Source organism: Cimex lectularius, unplaced genomic scaffold (genome assembly GCF_000648675.2).
Source record: "Cimex lectularius strain Harlan isolate CLEC.00 unplaced genomic scaffold, Clec_2.1 scaffold186, whole genome shotgun sequence".
Taxonomy (NCBI): Eukaryota; Metazoa; Arthropoda; class Insecta; order Hemiptera; family Cimicidae; genus Cimex; species Cimex lectularius.
Window position 1 is genome coordinate 781,885 of NW_019392979.1, and position 22,010 is coordinate 803,894.

The window sequence follows — 22,010 nt, forward strand, 5'->3', positions numbered from 1 at the left end:
GGTCCCAAACAGCGAGGTTAAGCAGATCAAAATGATCGTTAACGACTAAACTACACTTCCTCAGACCACTTGAATAAATCTCACATTTACAAATATACGAATTTTTAGACACAATTCAGAAGAATGCAGGCCAAAAAATGAAATAGAGAACATATTTATATTTTTCTTGTACAAAAATAAAGTAAAACGCCTATAAAAATCATTTGCAATAAATAACAGCGCATGGACCAAAGATGAAATTAGCAGCTTGGGCAGCAAAACTCAGGGTTTAACATGAAGGAAAAAGGAAACGGAGAGAGAGAGAGAAAGACATAATAATAAAAAATGAAGAAATATAATGTAATGTGTATGTTGCATGTATGAGAGAGAGAGAGAGAGAGAGAGAGAGAGAGAGAGAGAGAGAGAGAGAGAGAGAGAGAGAGNGATGAAACTACTTTTTTTTATATGAAACACTCTGTAGTGCCCAGTGTCGCTACTGAAAGAAATCAATGATCAATCCTAAATCCAATATATTTAGTTCGACCAAATTACTTTTTCAATTAATTAATATTTTTATGTAAGGTTTTGGTTGAAATGAAAAAGTTAGTGTCACGAGCGGGATTCGAACCCACGACCTTCGGCTTGATACGCCGCTGCTCTAACCACTTGAGCTATTGTTACGTCGATCCACTCGGACACTAACTTTTTCATTTCAACCAAAACCTTACATAAAACTGTTCAATCAATCCTAAGTTGGTCAAAAACGTTAGATATAACAGTGTTATACTTTATGGGAAGTTAGTGTCCGAGTGAATCGAAGTCAGATAGCTCAAGTGGTAGAGCAGCGGCGTATTTAGCCGAAGATCGTGGGTTCGAATCCCGCTTGTGACGACTTTTTTATCTCAACCAAAACCTTAATTAATTGAAAAGAATGTAATTGGTCAAGCGGATTTAAAATGAAGAGTAAAGATTTGTTATTTAAAAAGAACTATATTATTTGGGCTTCTTGTGAATGGAGAAACTAATTTCACAGGAAAATAAAAGGGTGGACATATTCATTGTTATATAATTTTGCATTTTAAGCTCCTTCAGGTCTGACATTTTTCGATGAGTTTATAAAAGGCATGCTCTCTTTGTTAGAGGCATCGAGACGTAAAAATTCGACGCCTCGGCCACTTCTTAAGAGGCCGAGGGCGGTCGGGAACAGCAGGTGGGATATTATGAACAAGTGGGAAAAAAGCAAATCTCGGACTTCTATCTCAATACGCGGCCCGTTTTATAATGATAATGTTTGAGATTATTATCTTCTCTCTCGCTCGCACTCCTTTAGATCTTTGCCGTTCTCCGGCTTTTGTGGGTTTGTAGACGATTTCCGAACGGCTCCGCTCATCTCTGCATAACTCCGAATGGTAATTATATTTAAATTATTACCGAGGGGTTTTTATTTTTCGAATTGCCTCGCGGGCTTTACTTTCTCTCTGATTTACGGTACCGATCTTTTCTCAACTCTGATACACGGAATCCGTTGAAAATACACCATTTTAACTTTATAAAACGCTTAAATGCCTTGTATCACACTATATGTCAATATTATTAGGCCTGGGTTCGTCTTTGTGACGTCCTCAGTGAGCTTGCGTCCATAAGCGGGAGAAGCCTGCTTCCAAAGACAAACCCCTTGCCACATAAGTTCAATTAATATTCATATTAATTAATTATCCGATTATCCTGCCCTTCTATTCTTGCTAATTAAAATTGATAATGTAATGCCAAAATGCGTCTGACAAAATAGGAGAACAAGATTAAGAAGAAACGACTAAAGTAGAGGGTCATCACCCCGCAGACCTCAATAGAAACCGTCACAAAACTACTAACATTAGGGAATGTAATATATTTTAATAAAATAAATAAATAAAAGAACTATCTTTTAATTTTTATATAAACAGGTAGTATCAATTTGCAGAACAAATTTATTTTTTTAACTTATTTTAACTATTTTTTACTTGATTTATAGAACCCATACATATACGTACTTAACATATTTATATTGTATAAAGCTTTATAATGTATAAAATCTGTGTAATTTATATTAGGACAATAATGCATTAGCATGTAAAAGAATCACATCAAAATTAGTCAGTGAATGCATCCAAAATCTCCAAAACCTGGGGAAACACAACAACCTGATGATATCTTTGGTGCCAGGACTCAGGGGAATTTTGGGTAACGAGAAAGCAGACAGACTGGCCAGAGGAGGATCTGCAAGATCATACATAGGCCCTGAATTTATTCTTGGGATAACAAGAGAAAATATAGAATCCTCCATCGCAGAACGGATCCAAGCAAAACAAAAGGAGAAGTGGATAAACTCTAGGTGTGCTAGACATAGTAAACTTATGATGAAACAACCCTCACCTAGACTGGCAAAAGCACTGCTGCAATTGGAGAGGGTCAAACTCAGAGGAGTGGTAGAACTACCAACCGATCACTGCCATCTGAGAAAACATCTACCCAACATGGGTATATACAGCGATGACCCCATTTGCAGATTATGTAATGAGGAGGAGGAAACAGCCACTCATATCATCTTCGAATGCGAAGCAAGAGCTCAATGGAGGTTTAACCTAACGTACGGAAAAGACTTAGGGAATCAAATTGCAGCAACAACAGTCAATGGCCTGATACTTCTAAGAAGAAGGATTGAGTCCATTGACTGAACTAAGGAACTAGGAAGGTACAATAAGCCAGAAGGCTGCAGTACCTGGGGAGAGCGAACCCCTCTTCCTAGTATCCTTTTCTACCATACCATACCATGGTAACCCTTAACCCTTAATAGTTAAAAAATAAAACCCCCCTTAAGATAAAACCCTTAATCAATCAATCAAGCTCGTTATCCGTTACCTTGAGCTTTTAGTTTCATTTTTGATCAATGTGATGCTAGTTATTTTTATTAGCCAGTTTTGTGTGAATAATTTTTTACCTTACTTTTCTATCTTTCGGTATTTTTGATTTTGATCACTCACTGACTCATTCCTCTTTCTGTCTGTCTGTCTCTCTCTCTCTCTCTCTCTCTCTCTCTCTCTCTCTCTCTCTCTCTCTCTCTCCCCTCCCTCCTCCCTCCCTTCCTATCGATCTTTTGATAAAGGTATATCTACCATGTGTACCTCAAGTGTTGGTGCCACATCTTCTTCAGCAATTCACAATCTCGGCTCAGAGTACCAAATCTTTCCCTTTTTATGAATTTTATATTTGGCATTACTTCATGCAGAATCATCTGTTATCTGGCTGGTGCTTTATGTCTTATGAACTATTAATTCAAGTGGCTTACTGTCTGTCTCAACTGTGAGGTGTGGATTTCTCCAGACATAGACATAAAATTTTTTAGCCCGTATAGCATTACGTAAACTTCATCCTTAATTCGGCTATATCGGGTTTTGTGCCCGTGTTAGTGCCTTAGCTGCATAGGCCATCGGTTGGCCGCTCTGTAAGTAATGCTTCGCCTACTGCTTTCTGACTCGCATATACTGTAAGAGTTAATTCCTCTGCTGGTTGTAGTATGGTAGTACTGGTTGGGATTTCAGAAGACTGTTCTGTTAAAGGCTTCTGTTTGGTGCTTGTCCCAGTACCACTCATATTTTTGCGTAAGTAGTCTCAATTGTTCTGTATGATCTGGAACTTGGATCATCGTGATCATACCTAAGAATTGTTGCAGTTCTGTCAGCGAAGTAGGTTGTTTTAATTTCGTGATGATCTCGGCTTTTTCTGGATCTATCCATGCAGGGTTAGCCTCATAACAATTCATAAGCTGATAGTGTATCAAAGAACAAATGTGCAATAATAATAGCAAATTTTTACCATTTAGTTCGATTTTTTAACCGTTTCTACTGCCGATGCCATACCTGTTCTCTTTTGCTTTATGAACTCGCATATTAGCCAGAGTAAAGACGTATTGTTTCATCTCTACATTATTTGGGGGAGAAGAGTGTGAAAAAAAGAGCCAGGGGAGACGTCGGTAGCAGAACCACAACCACGGGGTCCACAAGCCGAGAGTCTCGCTAACCACTCGGCTACCGCCGTCCCTGTTCAGACAAAAAATGCAGTGTGCAGTAATTCGTTAAATTTGCAATTTCGGGCAAAATAAGATTAGTGTCAAAAGAACGTCTTTTCCACGATTCGAATTTCTGTCTTCGTTGCCTAGCAGTCGGTGTTAGCAATAAAAAAAATACCATTGCCCCAGGAATCTAGTTTTTAATTATTACCGTTTGATGAAATAATTGTTGAAAGGCATGGTTCTTGGGTCTTCCTGTTTTTAAATATTTAATAATTGACATGGTGAAGAATGATTTTAATAAGTAGAAAAATGCAGGTAAAATAGACAGAATGCTCTGTTTTCCTGACAGTCTTGTGTTTGGCGTTATAATCGATTGTTTTTAATGTGCAGTTCTACCCTTTCATCTGGATAAAGAAAAGAAGGATTTGAATGAGCTCTTTTATAAAACGAAAGAGAGGAAATTCTTTATATCCGCTGACCCCTTTCTTGCAGGCGGTTCTGTTTCACGCCAGGTGTAAAATACTGGAGGAAATCCGTGTTTCTTTGAAGTGACTGAGTAAGCCGACCCTGCCCAGTTATGTTGTGATTAGTAGCATGCAGGGTGATGTCATTGGTAATCGTCGATTTCGAATTTTTCCTCTAATTTACATGGTCATTACAGAGCGGTGATCGTTAGCGGCTTTAATGGCCCTAATTTCACTTGTCTTTCTTTATACCCTTGGGGGGATTTTAGAATGACCCCGTCCCAACCGCGGACGGACAATAATTTGAGACATACAAGAATCTTGTCATTTAGATTTTTTCCGAACGGTATCAAATATTTGTCTTAAAGTAATTAATAAGCACTTTGGAAAATATGAATAAGATTATTCAGAAATCGTGAGATGCGGTCTGGTGTGATGTAGGTTTCAGAAAAACATTTTCTTTATCGTGCCAACGTTTCGATCTTTATTGTGATCATCTTCAGGGCTCAGAGTGTTTGTTTTTTGCGTAAGTGTGCCATTCTTGTGTGTCGTGTTGAAAGTGCCCTCCGCCATTTGCGCACGACACGCAAGAATGGCACAATTACACAGTGAAGATGATCACAATAAAGATCGAAACGTTGCACGATAAAGAAAATGTTTTTCTGATATCTACATCACACCAGACCGCATCTCACGATTTTTGAATGATCATCGACTAACTGTCACTAATGACCACACATTTGAAATCAAAGAGAATCACAAAACTGCCACATTTTTTTAAATCAGAAGAATAGAATTTTTTTTCTTGTGGACAATGATGTTTTTGGCATTTATAAACGTCGTTGGCCTATGAAAACTATCGTAAAGTGAAAAAACAATCCGTTCAACTTTTCGGAAGTAAAATCTCATTTTCTATGATAGCATTTACGTGTTACGTTTTAGTGGACGTGGCGTTTTTTGTATAGATTTCGAGAATTATCGTAAAGTGAGGAAAATAACTGTTCAGATTTGTCGGAAGTATTATTTATTCTAGATTTCGTTCTTTGAAAGTATTGAACTTTGGGATTCAGACATAATCCCAATAATAAAACTTTATCCCATTGTTTTGGCTTCGTTTGAATTCAAAAGAATATTTTACATGCACCTATTTGTAGACGGTAAAAATTTCAAAAGGAGAGAAAACTGTTCAATCTTATTGAGGTTTTTCTGTCAAATTTAATTTCCTTTGCAAGTATAGAACTTTGGCATCCAGTGCCATCGAAATACGTCAAAGAGAGACGAGTACTTTTTGTCAGATTTAATTCCCTTTGAAAGTATTTTTTTTCAAAAGAAGAAAATTTTAAAAGCTCTTTCATTGTAAACCAAAGAATTTTTTATATGAAACTTCACTTGGAAAATTCTCAGCGAGTTTTGAAATTTGTTTGTTCATTTTCAAAACAAAATTTAATAATTTATAACAATTAAAATTATTTCCGTCGCGTAGAAATATGCGGTGATTAATGACCGTTTGTAGATGATTATACAGAAATCATGAGATCTGATGTAATGTAGGTTTCAGAAAAACATTTTCTTTATTGTGCCAACGTTTCGATCTTTATTGAGATCATCTTCAGGTCCTGGGATTTACATTGTTTAAATTTAACAAAAACATATAGGATGTAAAAAAAGTGAATTTATACAATGCAAATAAATTTTTTTTTTAAATAAAAGTTTTTTCCCACAACCTACATGTTTTTGTTAAATTAAACAAGGTTTGTAAATCCCAGGGCCGGAAGATGATCTCAATAAAGATCGAAACGTTGGCACGGTAAAGAAAATGTTTTTCTGAAACCTACATCACACCAGACGGCATCTCACGATTTCTGAATAATTATTTCGCTCTTTTTAAAATATCATATAATTTTGTATTTTAATTAAACTAAACGAAAACGTAGAATGATCATCGACTCACGGATATAACCTACATCTTCGCGAGAATAGGAAGGCTAGGATGATTAATAACTATAATTAATCTGCTTCTTCCTGGTTTCTTATGGAATGTTGTTGACAGTTTGCAAAAGAGACAATGTGCAAAGGGTAATAAAAGAACAGTGCAAAACTATCAGTAAACGTTTAGATATACTTAAGCCTACATAAATATACATGTTTTGTTTCAATTAAAAAATCTGTCAATGATGAGATTAAATGTGTGGTGATTAGTGACCGTTAATCGATAATTATTCAGAAATCGTGAGATGCGGTCTGGTGTGATGTAGGTTTCAGAAAAACATTTTCTTTACCGTGCCAACGTTTCGATCTTTATTGAGATAAAAAAAAAGAGATTAAAATGAGTCGAAACATATAACAAAGTAGTGAGTACAATTTACCTACTAGAAAACACAAAATATACAAAGTTAATAAAATTATACAAATATGGATAAGAAAAAGACAATAAGTTTTTAAAACCGAACAAGTGAGGAACACCATAGGTGTTCTGTTTCCTCACTACAACCTGCATACTATTTTTTAATGTTTTCACAACTGTACCTTTGTGAAAATAATGTTATAAAAAATCTGTTTGGAAGCAATGGAATGTCGATGTATTGAAATCGTGGTTGCGGTTTAGAATTGTGCAATAAAAGCGTAAAAGTAGTTTTAGAGTATTTTGGCGATTGACAAATATGAGAAATAGTATCTTTTCTATTTCAAAACTAAAATCATGATTCATGGTAGTTATTCGTTTTTTTATAAGAAAGCTTGACTTTATTTAGTAAGAAAAGGGTCAGAATATAAAAAATAATAATTTCAATAAATGAACTTATATAATGAATATGTGTTTAGTTGCGGACAAGTTGAATTGGCCAATTTGGAGCTTCCTAAGTCTTGGTAGGGGGAGGAAACTATTTCTCATCTTTTAGATTGTTATCCACGGTTAAATTAGGTCCCAGGCCGTGAGGTGTTCTGTGATCTGTCAAAGGGACAGGCTTTGCTTCTCGGCTGTTAAAGCCAACTCGGCCCCATGATTATGGGGGTCGCTCCCTCATTCTTTTCTTTTCGTCGGCAACATCAAAGAAAAAGGTGAAGGCACCGCGCATGCACACCTTAACTGGAACTGTACAGTCGGCGCCAAAAATAAACTCTCCGCTAAATTATTAGACTGTTATTATAATAAAAAACTGTTGGAATTCTTTTTTTCCCATTTATTTTTAAATAGTGTAACTTTTTTATTGCAATTTTCCCCTGTAATTACAGCCCGTTGTGTACGGACGAGAATATTAACAACAATAAATTACAATTTTGGATCAAATTTATGCTATAAATTGTCTGAATTTCATTTTTAAAAAATGCTTTTACATCCACACTACTGTTGCAAGAACAATATTGCCAGAATATATTTCCGTTATGCTCAGAATGACTTTTGAGTTTGATTCTTACCAGATGAATTACCCAATTGGATATTGAATCTAGTTCACTTTATCGAACCATAAAAACTTTCTCAGCATCTACATTTGATATCGGCTCTGAAACATTTAATGAAATTCCATCGTCCTTCCTGAGTTCAATTTAACGCCAGTTTTGTACAATTTTAGATATAATTAAAAATTATTCAGTCTGGTATGATGTAGGTTTCAGAAAAAAAGGAAACGGGATAAAGGAAAGGTTGGGAAGAAGCTGAAAACCTATTTAGATTTAACTATATAATTATTCAGAAATCGTGAGATGCGGCCTGGTGTGATGTAGGTTTCAGAAAAACATTTTCTTTATCGTGCCAACGATTCGATCTTTATTGAGATCACCTTCAGGGCTCAAAGCATTCTCAACACGACACGCAAAAATGGCACAATTACACAGAAGACAAACACTTTGAGCCCTGAAGATGATCTCAATAAAGATCGAACGTTGGCACGATAAAGAAAATGTTTTTCTGAAACCTACATCACACCAGACCGCATTTCACGATTTCTGAATAATTATCGATTAACGGTCACTAATCACCACACATATAATTAAAAATTTAAAGGGTTCTGCCATTCTGTTACAATCTTTTTTAATTAAAGAAATCAAAAGGGCTACAATTTTGTAGCCACTAGTTCTAGTTAAGAATTATGTTGATAAAATATTTCATTTCATTTCAGAAATTCACAAAAACCTTTCTTCTAGTAAAACTACACTGATATGATTCCTTGCTGAATTAATATGATTTAATAAAATAGTTCATCTTGTGTTATTCAATCATATTATCTTTGTGTAGAGATTAGTGACCGTTAATCGATAGTTATTCAGATATCGTGAGATGCGGTCTGGTGTGATGTAGGTTTCAGAAAAACATTTTCTTTATCGTGTCAACGTTTCGATCTTTATTGAAATCATCTTCAGGGCCTGGAATTTACAAACATTGTTTAAATTTAACAAATACATGTAGTATGTGGAAAAAAGTGAATTTATACAATGCAAAAAAGTATATATTTTTTATATTCAATCAAAGTATTTCTACTTACTCAAAGTGTTTGTTTTCTGCGTATGTTTTGTTATCTTTAATCTCAAAATACCGGAAAACAAGAATAATCATCAACCTGACGGTTTTCTTTCCGGAAAAATTATTTCCATTTTAATTTATCAAGCTCCTCATTGTGGTATTTTTAAATATACCTAATGAAAAATGCATTTTGCATAATTAATAAAATGTGACAAGACGTAAAAGTGTAATTTTGAGAAATACGTTTGTAAAGATTTTGTACAGCAAGCAAACGTTTTGCGTGTTGTGTGTGCGCGCGCGTGAATGCGTGCGTGATTTTTGAAGCGTATTTATAGCGTTTATCCGCAGGATATTAAAATTAATCTGGGTTGATTGTTTTTTAAAATTTACCATAAAGAAAAAAATATTGTGAGGAGAGGTAATTTTGCAATAAAATATTCAAAAGCCATTCACCTACCATACCAATAAATCTCGAGTTGTAAATATTTATATGTACATAATAAGGCAATACGTTATCTACGTATTTTTAGAATCTTTATCCTCATAAGGGAAACTATAAATATTTTCTAAAGATTTCCAGCCTTGAAATGGTTTCGTAAATATTGGAAGTTCTAGTACAAAAAAGTATACATAAATAAATTGTAGTTTCGAATACCTTTTCTCAAAACAACAGAGAGAGGGGAGAGAGAGAAAAGGAGAGGAAGGAGAAAAGATGGAGTGAGAAGACGAAAGAGAGAAAATGAGGGAGGGAGAAGAAGAAAGAGACAAAAGTGAGAGAGAGAGGAGAAGAAAGAGAGAGAAAAGAAGAGGAAGGAGAAAAGATGGAGTGAGAAGACGAAAGAGAGAAAAGGAGGGAGAGAGAAGAAGACAGAGAGAGAGAAAAGAAGAGGAAGGAGAAAAGATGGAGTGAGAAGACGAAAGGGAGAAAAGGAGGGAGAGAGAAGAAGTAAGAGAGAGAGATTGTGTGTGCGTGAGAGAGAGAGAGAGAGAGAGAGAGAGAATATATATATTCCAATATATATATCAAAATATGCTTAGCATACAGTTTATATGATTTATTCACTCATTATTTACAGTCGTAAATAAATTACAAATCACCGAATTTTCACATGTTAATTTTCATCTAATGCAGGAAGTTTGTGACCATTGTACATAAAGGTGTAAGGGTGGAAATGAGTGGTGTACCAGGACCCTGTCTCTATTGTTATGCTCTATTGTTATGACCCTTAACATAGTTTAGAGTCGATTTTAATTATTAGTACCTACAGTATGAACATCATGTATGTTAAATTGTAGAAGTTAGTTTTCCTCGACATTAAACAAGTGGGAATCTTTAGACGACGACAAACTAGTCTGAAATATAAGTGTTCAGAGGGTTAATTGTTTAGTTGTAAAACAGCCATTTATATGTACGGCATAATGTGGAACTTTCTTGCTTGTAAAATTCTCTTTTTTTTAAATATAAACCATGAGCACCATTTATTACACATTTTTGAGTAAATTATATGGTAAAATTTACAAAACCGAATATTCATTGTCTAAGAAATTAGACCTCAAGGCCTTTTAACGGTCTAACGTATTAAAGTCAAGTTTTTACTAGAAAGTATTATTAAAAATTGAAAATTATATAACTTTCTTAATGAGTTCTTTTTTGACTGTTATTCAAAATAATTAAGCTTAGATATTCATTTGACAGAAAATTAGCGAGAATTGGCTCCTTGGTGGATTTTATCATAGTGCAGTTCTTAACATAAGTTATTCAGATATCGTGAGATGCGGTCGGGAGTGATGTAGGTTTCAGAAAAACATTTTCTTTATCGTGCCAACGTTTCGATCTTTTATTGAGATCATCTTCAGGGCTCAAAGTGTTTGTCTTCTGTGTAAGTGTGCCATCCTTGTGTGTCGTGTTGAGAGTGCCCAGTCTTAACATAAGCATGTAGTGTCCCGGTGCAGGATTTTCAGATCTCTCTGTTTGTGTATAAGTTTATTTTATAACCGTAGTATTACGATAGTATTGCTTCTTTTGGCACAACCCCAAACCTGTATACCATAAATCCTTGTAGGTTTTTAATATATGATTTAAAAACATTATTTTTTATAGTTGGTCGTGATTTTCTTCCCAGCAAACATTAAAATAGTCGGTACTTGAAGACAAATTCTATCTTTTTTTTTATGTCATGCCTAGAAATTTTATTGAATTCTGGGATTATGCTAGTTGAAGAAGATTGATGTATCTAATTGTTTTTATATTTGTGAAGTTAAACATACAAATTTCTGGTCGTTTCATTTTATTGTTCTAAGCACCTGTCAAGTCGCGGATGCTGTTTGTTACCATTTGCAGTTTTCTACCGAGAAGGCAGCTGTGTCGTCTATTGTTTTTCCATTTGTGGTCAATTGAATACATTACACGACCTAGGATATTAACGTTTGGTACACTATCATTGATTTCATACAAATCCAAATTATTGGACCATCTTTCCGGAAGTTAGAGGACAGGTCAACATATTATTTTGGTTATATTTTTTCAAGCATATGTGACCTTCGTGCCAAACTTTTCCAATGGCTTGCGATACGTCTAGGAATAAAGGTTTTATTTTTATCTTCCAGAGTTTTCTGTATAACAGTGATTCTATGTATCTGATCTATGGTCGGTGCTGGAACTGAATCCAGACTGGTGACTTGGTTTAATCTTCACTGTTTCAATTAAGGATTTCAGTGTTTTTGCAAAATTTATTCGAATAATTTTCAGATAACTGTAAGCAACGAGATTGAACGGTAGATTAGTACTTCGTGTGGTGGTTTACCTGGTTTTACTATCACGGTGATCTCACCAACTTTTAGACATTAGGGATATACCTAAGCATTAAATAAATTGGTCAATTTTAAAACTCCCATTTTGGGAAGATTTTTCAAAATTTCTCCTGTTTTCAGGTCGAATCCTGGAGCCATTCTAGAATTAGATTTTTTATTTCTTTTGCCAAGACATATTCTGCATTTTTCTACTGGATTGGGCAATTGTTGTGATGATCTTTTATCTGTGATAGATCACTTAAATGCAGCAAATACAGTACAGATCCTAGGGTGCTACTTTGTGTTTCACTAGCCTGATTTCGAACAGAATATTGGAAAAGAATGGAATTAAATATTCGTCTTGTTGTCCTGTGAAACCTTAATTCGTTTCTGACGAGTGGATCTAAGTCACGATAGCTCAAGTGGTAGAACAGCGGCGTATGTAGCCGAAGGTCGTGGGTTCGAATCCCGCTCATGACACTGACCTTTTTATCTCACTAAAAACCGTAATTAATTGAAAGATATTAATTGGTCAAGCGGACCAGGAAAACTAGTGAATTTAATAAGTTAAAATGAAATATATATTCTTCACTAAAGCTCTCCGTGGTCATTTCATTTGTCGCCGAGAATCAAATAGATTACACGACATTTGAAAAATGGCAAAAAGGAGGGAAAATTCAAAAGGTGGGGTTGAGATGGGAAGTTAGTGTCCGAGTGGATCGAAGTCACGATAGCTCAAGTGGTAGAGAAGCGGCGTATCTAGCCGAAGATCGTGGTTTCGAATCCCGCTCGTGACACTGACTTTTTTATCTCAACTAAAAACCTTAATCAATTGAAAAATAAGCATAATATCATATGAAATCAACGAAGGAAAAAGATTAACAGAAAGCGACCTTTAGGCGTAGCAGAATGCTACTTTTTGTGCAAATGGTATTAATCAGTCAGTACAAAGTAAATAAAGGAAGTAAACAAAGCATTATTTATGTTTATTTTTTCTACGATAGCTCCTAATCACCTGTAACTAATGTAGAAAGATAATGGATTTAATTTTAAACTAAATAAATTGAGTAGAGCATTAAATTTGTCCTTCAGTGTACTTCGATGAAACATAAAGCCGTTCAAACTAGCGTCAGTCCGCACCGATTCCCGACCGAAGCAATTGAGAAGTGTATGAACTTTTTTAAGAAATCAGTTGAACTCGGAAGATGTACTTTTGTGCCGGAGGATACTTGTCATAAATTAGGAGATAAGTAGAGTTGGAGTGTCGGCAGTCAACGTCAATTTGTTTAGCATACAATTAGTGTACGGCCGAGGGAGTTATCATTACTAGGCACTCTTTCATGTTGCCGCCGGTAGCTCGCCTTCACTTAATACGATTTATTTATCTTTTTTCTCTCCTCTCTCACTCTCTCCTCTCTCCCTCCCTCTCCTTTTTCCTCTCTCTTTCTTTCTTCCTTTATTCCTTACCTAAACTCGGCCCTTCCAGCTCTTTCACATCCAGCTCGTTTAATTTCACACTTGCAAAGCCGGCCGTCCACAGACAAATAAATTCGTGAAAATCTCGTAGGTGTGCTGAGATGTGGAGAAATGGCATGAGACCGGAATTTGGAAGAAAGTCGACTTACCTTGACTTACTCGCATTCAGTTTAATTCTAATTCCCTTATTTTGAAGTCGATCTGGAATTACTTTATTTTACTTAATAAATAAAAAATTGCAATTATGACCGAAGCTTTCAATCCACTCACTCTCGAATATTGACAACAGTTTTAGTTATTCTTGTCACATTTTGAACTTAAAAATCAATGAATTAATTAAGGTTTTAAGTTGAGATAAAAAAAGTCAGTGTCATGAGCGGGATTCGAACCATGACCTTCGGCTAGATACGCCGCTGCCCTACCACTTGAGCTATCGTGACCTCGATCCACTCGGACACTAACTGCCCATCTCAACCCCACCTTTTGATTTTTCCCTCCTTTTTGCCATTTTTCAAGACTTTTTTATCTCAACATAAAACCTTAATTAATTGAATGATATTAATTGGTCAAGCGGACCAGGAAAAATAGTGAATTTATAAATCAATTTTGATTATTCCTAAGAGTAGAAATTTACCTGGGAGTACGTTTGGCATTTGGTCTTAATACAATTGAAGAACCAAGATTTGCCATAAAAACTATCAATCGTCTTTATTTTTTTGAAGTTTCTCTCGCAGATTATCACTTTATTTTATTTTCTAGTAACTCTTAGAAAGAAGTTTCCCCATTATCTGCTTTCGTCTGGAAATATTTTTTCTTTTTTATCCATTTAGCTTTCCTTCCTAGAAGTCCATATAGTTTTTCCAACTGAAATTTAAAAATAACTATTTTGCTCATTTTTGGGTCCGCTTGGTCTCGCAATTCTTTATAGTAAGTTAATAACTCGGGGGCGTCGGTAGCCGCAACGGTTTAGGCGTTGACACGGAGCTCATCAATGTAAGGTAAACGTCCCGGGTTCGAATCCAGCGGCCCTGCATTCGAACCCGACATACTTACAAATGGGCTTTTTTTCAAAAACACCTGTATCCTGAGGGTTTATATGCCCTCCACTGTTGCGAACCCTCGTAAACGAAAACAAAAAAAACTAATTCCCTTTAAGAAAAAGTTCACAGTAGCGCTCGGATAGTTTTTCGCTTTTCTTTTGTTAAGTTTGTCTTCTTGTTTTATTCTTATTCTGGCAGAAAAGGCCCTTATTTACGGAAGAATTCGACCTCTCAGGTCCTTTTTTTATAAAACGTGGCACATTTCTAGATACTCACTTTTTGACTGAATCCTTCGTCAGAGTTCACGAGGAAATACATCAATATTTTTGTACGTGGTTCTTAGTACTTAGTTTTTAGGTTTCACTTGGTTTGTCGTCTATGTTGCCGATTCCTTTTATCATATACTGAGTTGTATTAAGTTAATTTTCTCTACTGTTTCTTTAAAGTGCAGTAAGATAGATAAAATACGTCCTCAAGTATATTCCCAAACGTTTATGAAATGCATAAATTCGTAAGCTCTTGAAAAACGTAATTAATTGTTATTTTTTTGAGTCCGTTTGGTCTCGTTTGAGGCGAGACGCGCGTGTCAAATGAATGCTCAAGATATCCATTTCCTATAGTTAGACAACTTTGTCTAGAATACTTCCTCGAAATTTCTACTGTTCTTGAAACATGCGAGAAGGGAACACGGCAATACTACACGGACCCAAAATTATGAAATAAAACGAGACTACATTAATTCAGGTGATAGTTGGCAAATGCGACACTTCGGCAGGGTCTACGAGTAATGACGGTTTAGCATCGCAAAAATTTTCTAGTCGTGTAGGCGTTTCGAAAAAATGAAGAAAATGTGACTATGATTTTAAATTTTATTGATAAACATATTCCACATGATTTAACGAAATGCAATTACTATTATAAATTAATTATTACATGTTTTGATGTTTTTGTTTGCTCCTAAATATGTTTCACCTTTCAAACCTAAATATAATTTGGATAATTAAATAGAACTGACATTATTATGTAAACTAATTGGTCTTTAACGTTGTTACAGATGAAAAACTTTTGTCTTTTCCTTCTTTTGTCCATGTTGAATCTGGAAGAAGGTCTCGCTGGGCAGGACGAGGGGTCGAATGTAGTGAATGCACTGCCGCACAACGAAGTATTCCAAAAATTATTCAAGGTGACTAAAATGTATATCAAGAACAACTTTCTCAGCGGGTGGTAAATAATAATAATATCACGTCGATTATGTTAAGAAAAATAAACAGCTTTTAATTGTTTCTGTTTTCTAGTTGCTTGAGGGGTGTGGCCTCGATGAGCAGGCCGGCCTGAGGAAGGTCTACCTTAAAGGCACTGCAACATGTAATGACGGATCACCTGCAGGGTACTGAAAATTAAATTATTGACATACTTAGATATATATGAATTTTTTTTTCTCTTTCTGCAGGTATTATATAAGGCGGTCTTCAGGTAGCAAGCGATGGATTGTTTTTCTAGAAGGTACTGTTTTCAAAAATTTTAAATCTTGATATATTTTGAAAATGTAATAATTTCTTTATAATATTTAGGTGGATGGTACTGCTACGACAAAAGGAGCTGCAACACTCGATGGCATAGAATGCAGCATTTAATGTCTTCAAAAAAATGGCAGGCTGTTAAAAATGGTGAGAAAGTAAAATGTAATTTACAAGAAATTTTTGAAAATTGGCATGTAACAAAAGTCATTACGTTCTGAGGGGAGTTAACAGATCATATTATAATCTATGTCCCTTGAAAATATTTTACAAGTACAGTACAATCTGGGGGTGAAGACGATGAAGGGAATCAAAAACCCTGGATAATGGAATTTAATTTTTTAATGTGCTAATTAAGAAGGCATGTGCAAATATTACTTTTGTTAACATGTATGCATATAATGGAAACAAATTTTGATGAAATAATTCTTTTTTCAAAAAATGTCCATAAAAATTTTTTCGTAAAAAATTTCCAAAAGCAATATTAAAAGCCTATGACAGCGATTCGGTTCCAAAAATACCTCTAACACTCCTACAAGTTTGAAACCTAGAATAGGTGCGTCATCCTGGAACAATGTCTGTAATGGTTATATATGCATTCAATGTAAACAGACCAGTTTGAGTTTCACTAGAACAAGACAAAAGATGGTTCATCGAATCAGAAGTGACTTGTTTGCTATGCAAAATGTATACCTGCATAGTGTACATAAACGGAGCACAGGGCCCGGTTAATTGGATCCCTGGATAATTGAACCCCGGATAATGGAGGTTTTACTTTACTTATAAAAGTAGAATACTGCTGAGGCAATAGTGGCAATATTTTTTAAGTTCATTAGAGTTAGTGGTTCAATTGACAGAATAACTTTTTTCAATTAATTAATCTTTATGCAAGGTATTGGTTAAGATAAAAAAAGTCAGTGTCATGAGCGGGATTCAAACCCACGACCCTCGGCTAAATACACCGCTGCTCTACCACTTGAGATATTGTCACTTTGATTTACTTGGACACTAACTTCCCATCTCAACCTCTCAAAATTCAAAAGGTAGAGTTGAGATGGGGAGTGTCCGAGTGGAGCAACGTCACGATAGCTCAAGTGGTAGAGCAGCGGCGTGTTTAGCCGAGGGTCATGGGTTCGAATCCCGCTCGTGACTGATTTTTTTATCTCAACCAATACCTTGCATAAAGATTAATAATTTTTTTTTAAGCATGAAATTTATATCAATTTTCAACATTTCATACAATAATAAAATAAAATTAATTAAGGTTTTTTAGTTGAGATAAAAAAGTCAATGGCACGAGCGGGATTCGAACCCACGATCTTCGGCTAGATACGCCGCTGCTCTACCACTTGANTCGTCGAATCAGAAGTGACTTGTTTGCTATGCAAAATGTATACCTGCATAGTGTACATAAACGGAGCACAGGGCCCGATTAATTGGATTCCTGGATAATTCAACCCCGGATAATGGAGGTTTTACTGTACTTATAAAAGTAGAATACTGCTGAGGCAATAGTGGCAATATTTTTTTAAGTTCATTAGAGTTAGTGGTCCAATTGACAGAATAACTTTTTTCAATTAATTAATCTTTATGCAAGGTATTGGTTAAGATAAAAAAAGTCATTGTCATGAGCGGGATTCAAACCCATGACCCTCGGCTAAATACACCGCTGCTCTACCACTTGAGATATTGTCACTTTGATTTACTTGGACACTAACTTCCCTTCTCAACCTCTCAAAATTCAAAAGGTGGAGTTGAGATGGGGAGTGTCCGAGTGGAGCAACGTCATGATAGCTCAAATCCCGCTCGTGACTGACTTTTCTATCTCAACAAATACCTTGCATAAAGATTAATTAATTTTTTTTAAACCATGAAATTTATATCAATTTTCAACATTTCATACAATAATAAAATAAAATTAATTAAGGTTTTTTAGTTGAGATAAAAAAGTCAATGGCATGAGCGGGATTCGAACCCACAATCTTCGGCTAGATACGCCGCTGCTCTACCACTTGAGCTATCATGACCTCGATCCACTCGGAGACTAACTTCCCATCTTAACCTCAGCTTTTGAATTTTCCCTCCTTTTTGCCATTTTTCAAATGTCGTGTGATCGGATTGGATTCTCGACGACAAATGAAATGGCCACAGAGAGCTTTAGTGAAGTATACTTCATTTTAAATCATTAAATTCACTAATTTCGGGGTCCACTTGATCAATTAATATATTACAATTAATAAAGGTATTTTAGTTGAGATAAGAAAGTCAATGGCACGAGCGGGATTCAGGGATTCAAGTGGTAGAGCAGCGGCGTATCTAGCCGAAGATCGTGGGTTCAAATACTGCTCATGCCATTGACTTTTTTATCTCAACTAAAAAACCTTAATTAATCGTAATATATTAATTGGTCAAGCGGACCACGAAATTAGTGAATACAATAATAAAAGTTGATATTTGACAAATGTTAAAATCTCATCCACTGGATGCCAAAGACACAAATCATATTTTTGTTAATTATTTCTAAAACATTAAATTGAATTAATATATACTAAAATAAATTCTATGATATGCAAAATTATTAAAATATAAATAATTTTTTCAAGTAAGCTGCATTTTTATTCCTGTGAGTAAAATTTCTATAATTCATCAGTAATTGTAATATAATAATTTCAGTTGGAGGAATTCTTTCGACAAAAGCTGAAGAAAATCCATACTGGTGGAACGCAAATCATGTGTAAATTTCTATTCTTCATTTACCTTAAGTAAGGTTTAAGATATAACAGGATTATTTGTTTAAATTTAGATTTGTCCCGTATTGCACAAGTGATTCCTGGAGTGGACGAAGAGCTGTTCCTGTGCTTGATACGCCATTTACATTCATGGGTGCAGCAATTGTAGAACAAGTGATCTCAGAATTGCTTCCTCTTGGATTACAAAATGCGAATTCACTGTTGCTTGCTGGAAGCAGGTAATGCTGAGTTTTCTAAAATTCAAAACATTTGATTATTGGGACCATGGTAGTCTTGATACTGCATAGTTTACATTTACTTATTAATTGTAATTTTTTTTAGTGCTGGCGGTGCTGGAGTTATGCTGAACCTTGAACATGTCCAAACACTACTTTATCCATATCCCAACATCATCGTGAGAGGAATAACTGACTCGGGATGGTTCCTGGACCGAGCACCTTACTCGCATTACTCAGAATCTCTTGCATCAGTGGAAGCGATCAAGAAAGGGTTGAACCTCTGGGATGGGCAGATGCCTAAAACTTGCAAGGCAAAATACAAACACGAACCTTGGAGGTGTTTCTTTGGATATCGTCTTTATCCAACCTTACTCAGTACGTTATATGACATATTTTGCAGTTTATTTTCAATTTACAAAAATTTTGAATTTTTTAGCGCCATTATTTGTTTTTCAATGGCTTTTTGATGAAGCTCAAATGACAGCTGATAATGTCGGAGCACCAATGACCAAACAACAATGGGATTATGTACATAAAATGGGAGACAGTCTGAGGACAAGTTTCAGAAATGTGACGTGAGTAATATTTCATGTTTATTTTTTATTCTCTTGAATTCATTTCATTCACTAATTTCGTGGTCCGCTTGACAATTAATATATTACAATTAATTAAAGTCTTTAGTTGAGATAAAAAAGTCAATGGCACGAGTGGGATTCGAACCCACGATCTTCGGCTTGATACGCCGCTGCTCTACCACTTGAGCTATCGTGACCTCGATCCACTCGGACATCAACTTCCCATCTCAACCCCACCTTTTGAATTTTCCCTCCTTTTTGCCATTTTTCAAATGTCATGTAATCTATTTGATTCTCGGCGACAAATGAAGTGACCACGGAGAGCTTTAGTGAAGAAGATATATTTTATTTTAACTTATTAAATTCACTAATTTCGTGGTCCGCTTGACCAATTAATATATTACAATTAATTAAGGTTTTTAATTGGGATATTTTATTTGACAGGGTTACGCATAATATCACAAAAATTGACTGATCAAACTAGATGATATTTTCAGATATTCAACTATATACGTTAAGATCAGATATATTTTGAGGTCATGGCATTCATTTAAGCTAGTGGTTCCTAAACTTTTTTGACCCATGGACCCCTTTTTATAGTTAAAAATTGCCCACGGACCCCCAAGTGAAAAAGCCACATAAATGCATAATATAAAAATTACAAAAAAAAGTTTTGTTGAAGAAGTATATTGGAAAAGTAATTTTTGAATATATAAATTATAATATTAATTACTTTTGTTTAAAATAAAATATAAACAAATTAATGACTTGGGTGAACATGATGAGATGTTATGAGTGTATAATTTCTAATCGGTTTCTTTTGTGATGAGGTTCATAACGGCACTGTATCCATGTTCTACCAAATAGAAAGATGGGAAAGCAGTCAACAGCTTCTGTACAATAACCCATAATGCAGGATATCAAATTGTTTTTGTAACCAGAATTTGTGGTATCCTTGTTCAAACATTGGTACAAGTTCCTCATTTGTGGATATTTCAATAAGCTGCTCCTGTATTGGAGTGTTTGGCTGTGTTTGAGATCTGAGTTTGTCCACGCGCAAAAGGGTTCAACACCCAGTCGGGAATATCCAAGTGAAGAATATCTTCAAATCTTTGGTTCAGGTCTGTATGAAGAGCTGTTAAGTGTTGACAGTAAGCAAGCAAATTTCATCTCTAATTTGCAATTTCGAAAGATTTGGAAACTGAGAGCATTCTCCTTTTCCCAAGTTTTATTTGGAAAGAGTTTTGCATCAAAACACAGATATTACGCTTTTAGTTTTGATTAAATTTAATTGGTCATCGTGTAGTTTTAAATTAGTTTTGTTAAATTTGGCAAATAAATAGACATATAGGCTAGGTCATTTTTTGACAATTAAATTGTGTCGCAAATCAGTGTCTTTGGTTTCCAGGAATTTCAACACTGAATCAACAAGCGCATAAAATCGATTAAAACATGCACTTTTAGATAACCAGTGTACTTCTGTTTTATATTACATTATTTTATATTATTATTTATATTATATTATTTTATATTAAACCTTGCGTGGACCTCCTGACATTGTTCAGAGACCCCAAATCAATTTTAATTTTCCACGGACCCCCTGAATGATACCGGGGACCCCCTCCCTCCCTACCGTAGCGACCACTTTGGGAACCACTGAGCCATTTAAGCCATCAAGAACAAAAATCCGTGGAGTGGTGTTTTGGCTTTTGTTTTTATCAGTTTCGGTGTTTTGATTGGCATTTCAGACATTCATAATTCTATAAAATTAAAGAAACAGCAAAAAGTAAAACAACAGTACAATAATTAGAATTTATCAAAAAACAGTATTTACCTTTGAAATTAGCCTAAATCTTAATATTTTTTAATGTAATTTGGTCCTTACAATCATTTTGGTTAGCCCATCCTTGCTGGGTTGGTCTGTCAGACGTGTTTCGACATTTTGACATCTTCAGAATCACACAAAAAATAAATACCGAAATGTGTCTGGCAGACCAAGATCAAAAACTAAAGAGGAAATCTCACAAAATAGAACATATTAAGCTCAATAAAACAAAATCAAGGGTCAATCAGTTTTAATGTTTTCACTGATTCGCAGACTAACAACCACTTTAACAAAATAGGAAGTATTATAGAGTAAAATTCTGTGATTTTCTCCAGTGGTCTGTGAGGTAGTTTTTACACTTTCGATCAATTTGGACTTTCTATCCTTGATGTTTTCGTCTGTTTCTTGAACACTGTTTGAAGAAACTGAAACACATATGATAGAATAAAACAATGAGGATTAGCGGAGCAAAAGTATCGGAAACCAAACTACTTAATGTAAAATTTCAACTGGTATCTGACTTTTAGCATTATTGTATGATAATTTGGAATATTCTTTCTTGATCATTACTTGAAACCATCATTCAATTTCAGATTCGTTAGAAAATTGCTTAAATTTATTTTTTGTGGGTATTTTTTTGTTATTAAACTTTAGCGAAATTCCAGGTCAGTTTTTGCTCCATCTTGTATCTCACATTCAATATTAACCAAGCGGGATTGGCACCTCCTGAAAATAGATGATGTCAGCCTTCCACAAGCCCTTAGGTGTTGGGAGATTAACACCAATTTCAAAAACAACGGTATATCTCCAGTTCGTGGGTAAGCAGGCTTCCCCTAAACTAGTTTTGTTATTTGTCAAGAATTATTTTTAAT

General features: G+C 35.1%; 1 protein-coding gene across 1 annotated transcript in view; it reads left to right on the forward strand.

The window, feature by feature from the left end:
* The window catches only part of LOC106665292, a 43,188-nt gene that overhangs the window by 15,107 nt on the left and 6,071 nt on the right, over positions 1 to 22,010 (forward strand). The window contains exons 3-11 of the mRNA XM_024229571.1: positions 15,308 to 15,436; positions 15,549 to 15,640; positions 15,704 to 15,756; positions 15,825 to 15,920; positions 18,444 to 18,504; positions 18,574 to 18,738; positions 18,842 to 19,113; positions 19,175 to 19,313; positions 21,804 to 21,956. Coding sequence (XP_024085339.1) covers positions 15,308 to 15,436; positions 15,549 to 15,640; positions 15,704 to 15,756; positions 15,825 to 15,920; positions 18,444 to 18,504; positions 18,574 to 18,738; positions 18,842 to 19,113; positions 19,175 to 19,313; positions 21,804 to 21,956 — 1,160 coding nt within the window. The remainder of the gene's footprint in view (positions 1 to 15,307; positions 15,437 to 15,548; positions 15,641 to 15,703; positions 15,757 to 15,824; positions 15,921 to 18,443; positions 18,505 to 18,573; positions 18,739 to 18,841; positions 19,114 to 19,174; positions 19,314 to 21,803; positions 21,957 to 22,010) is intronic.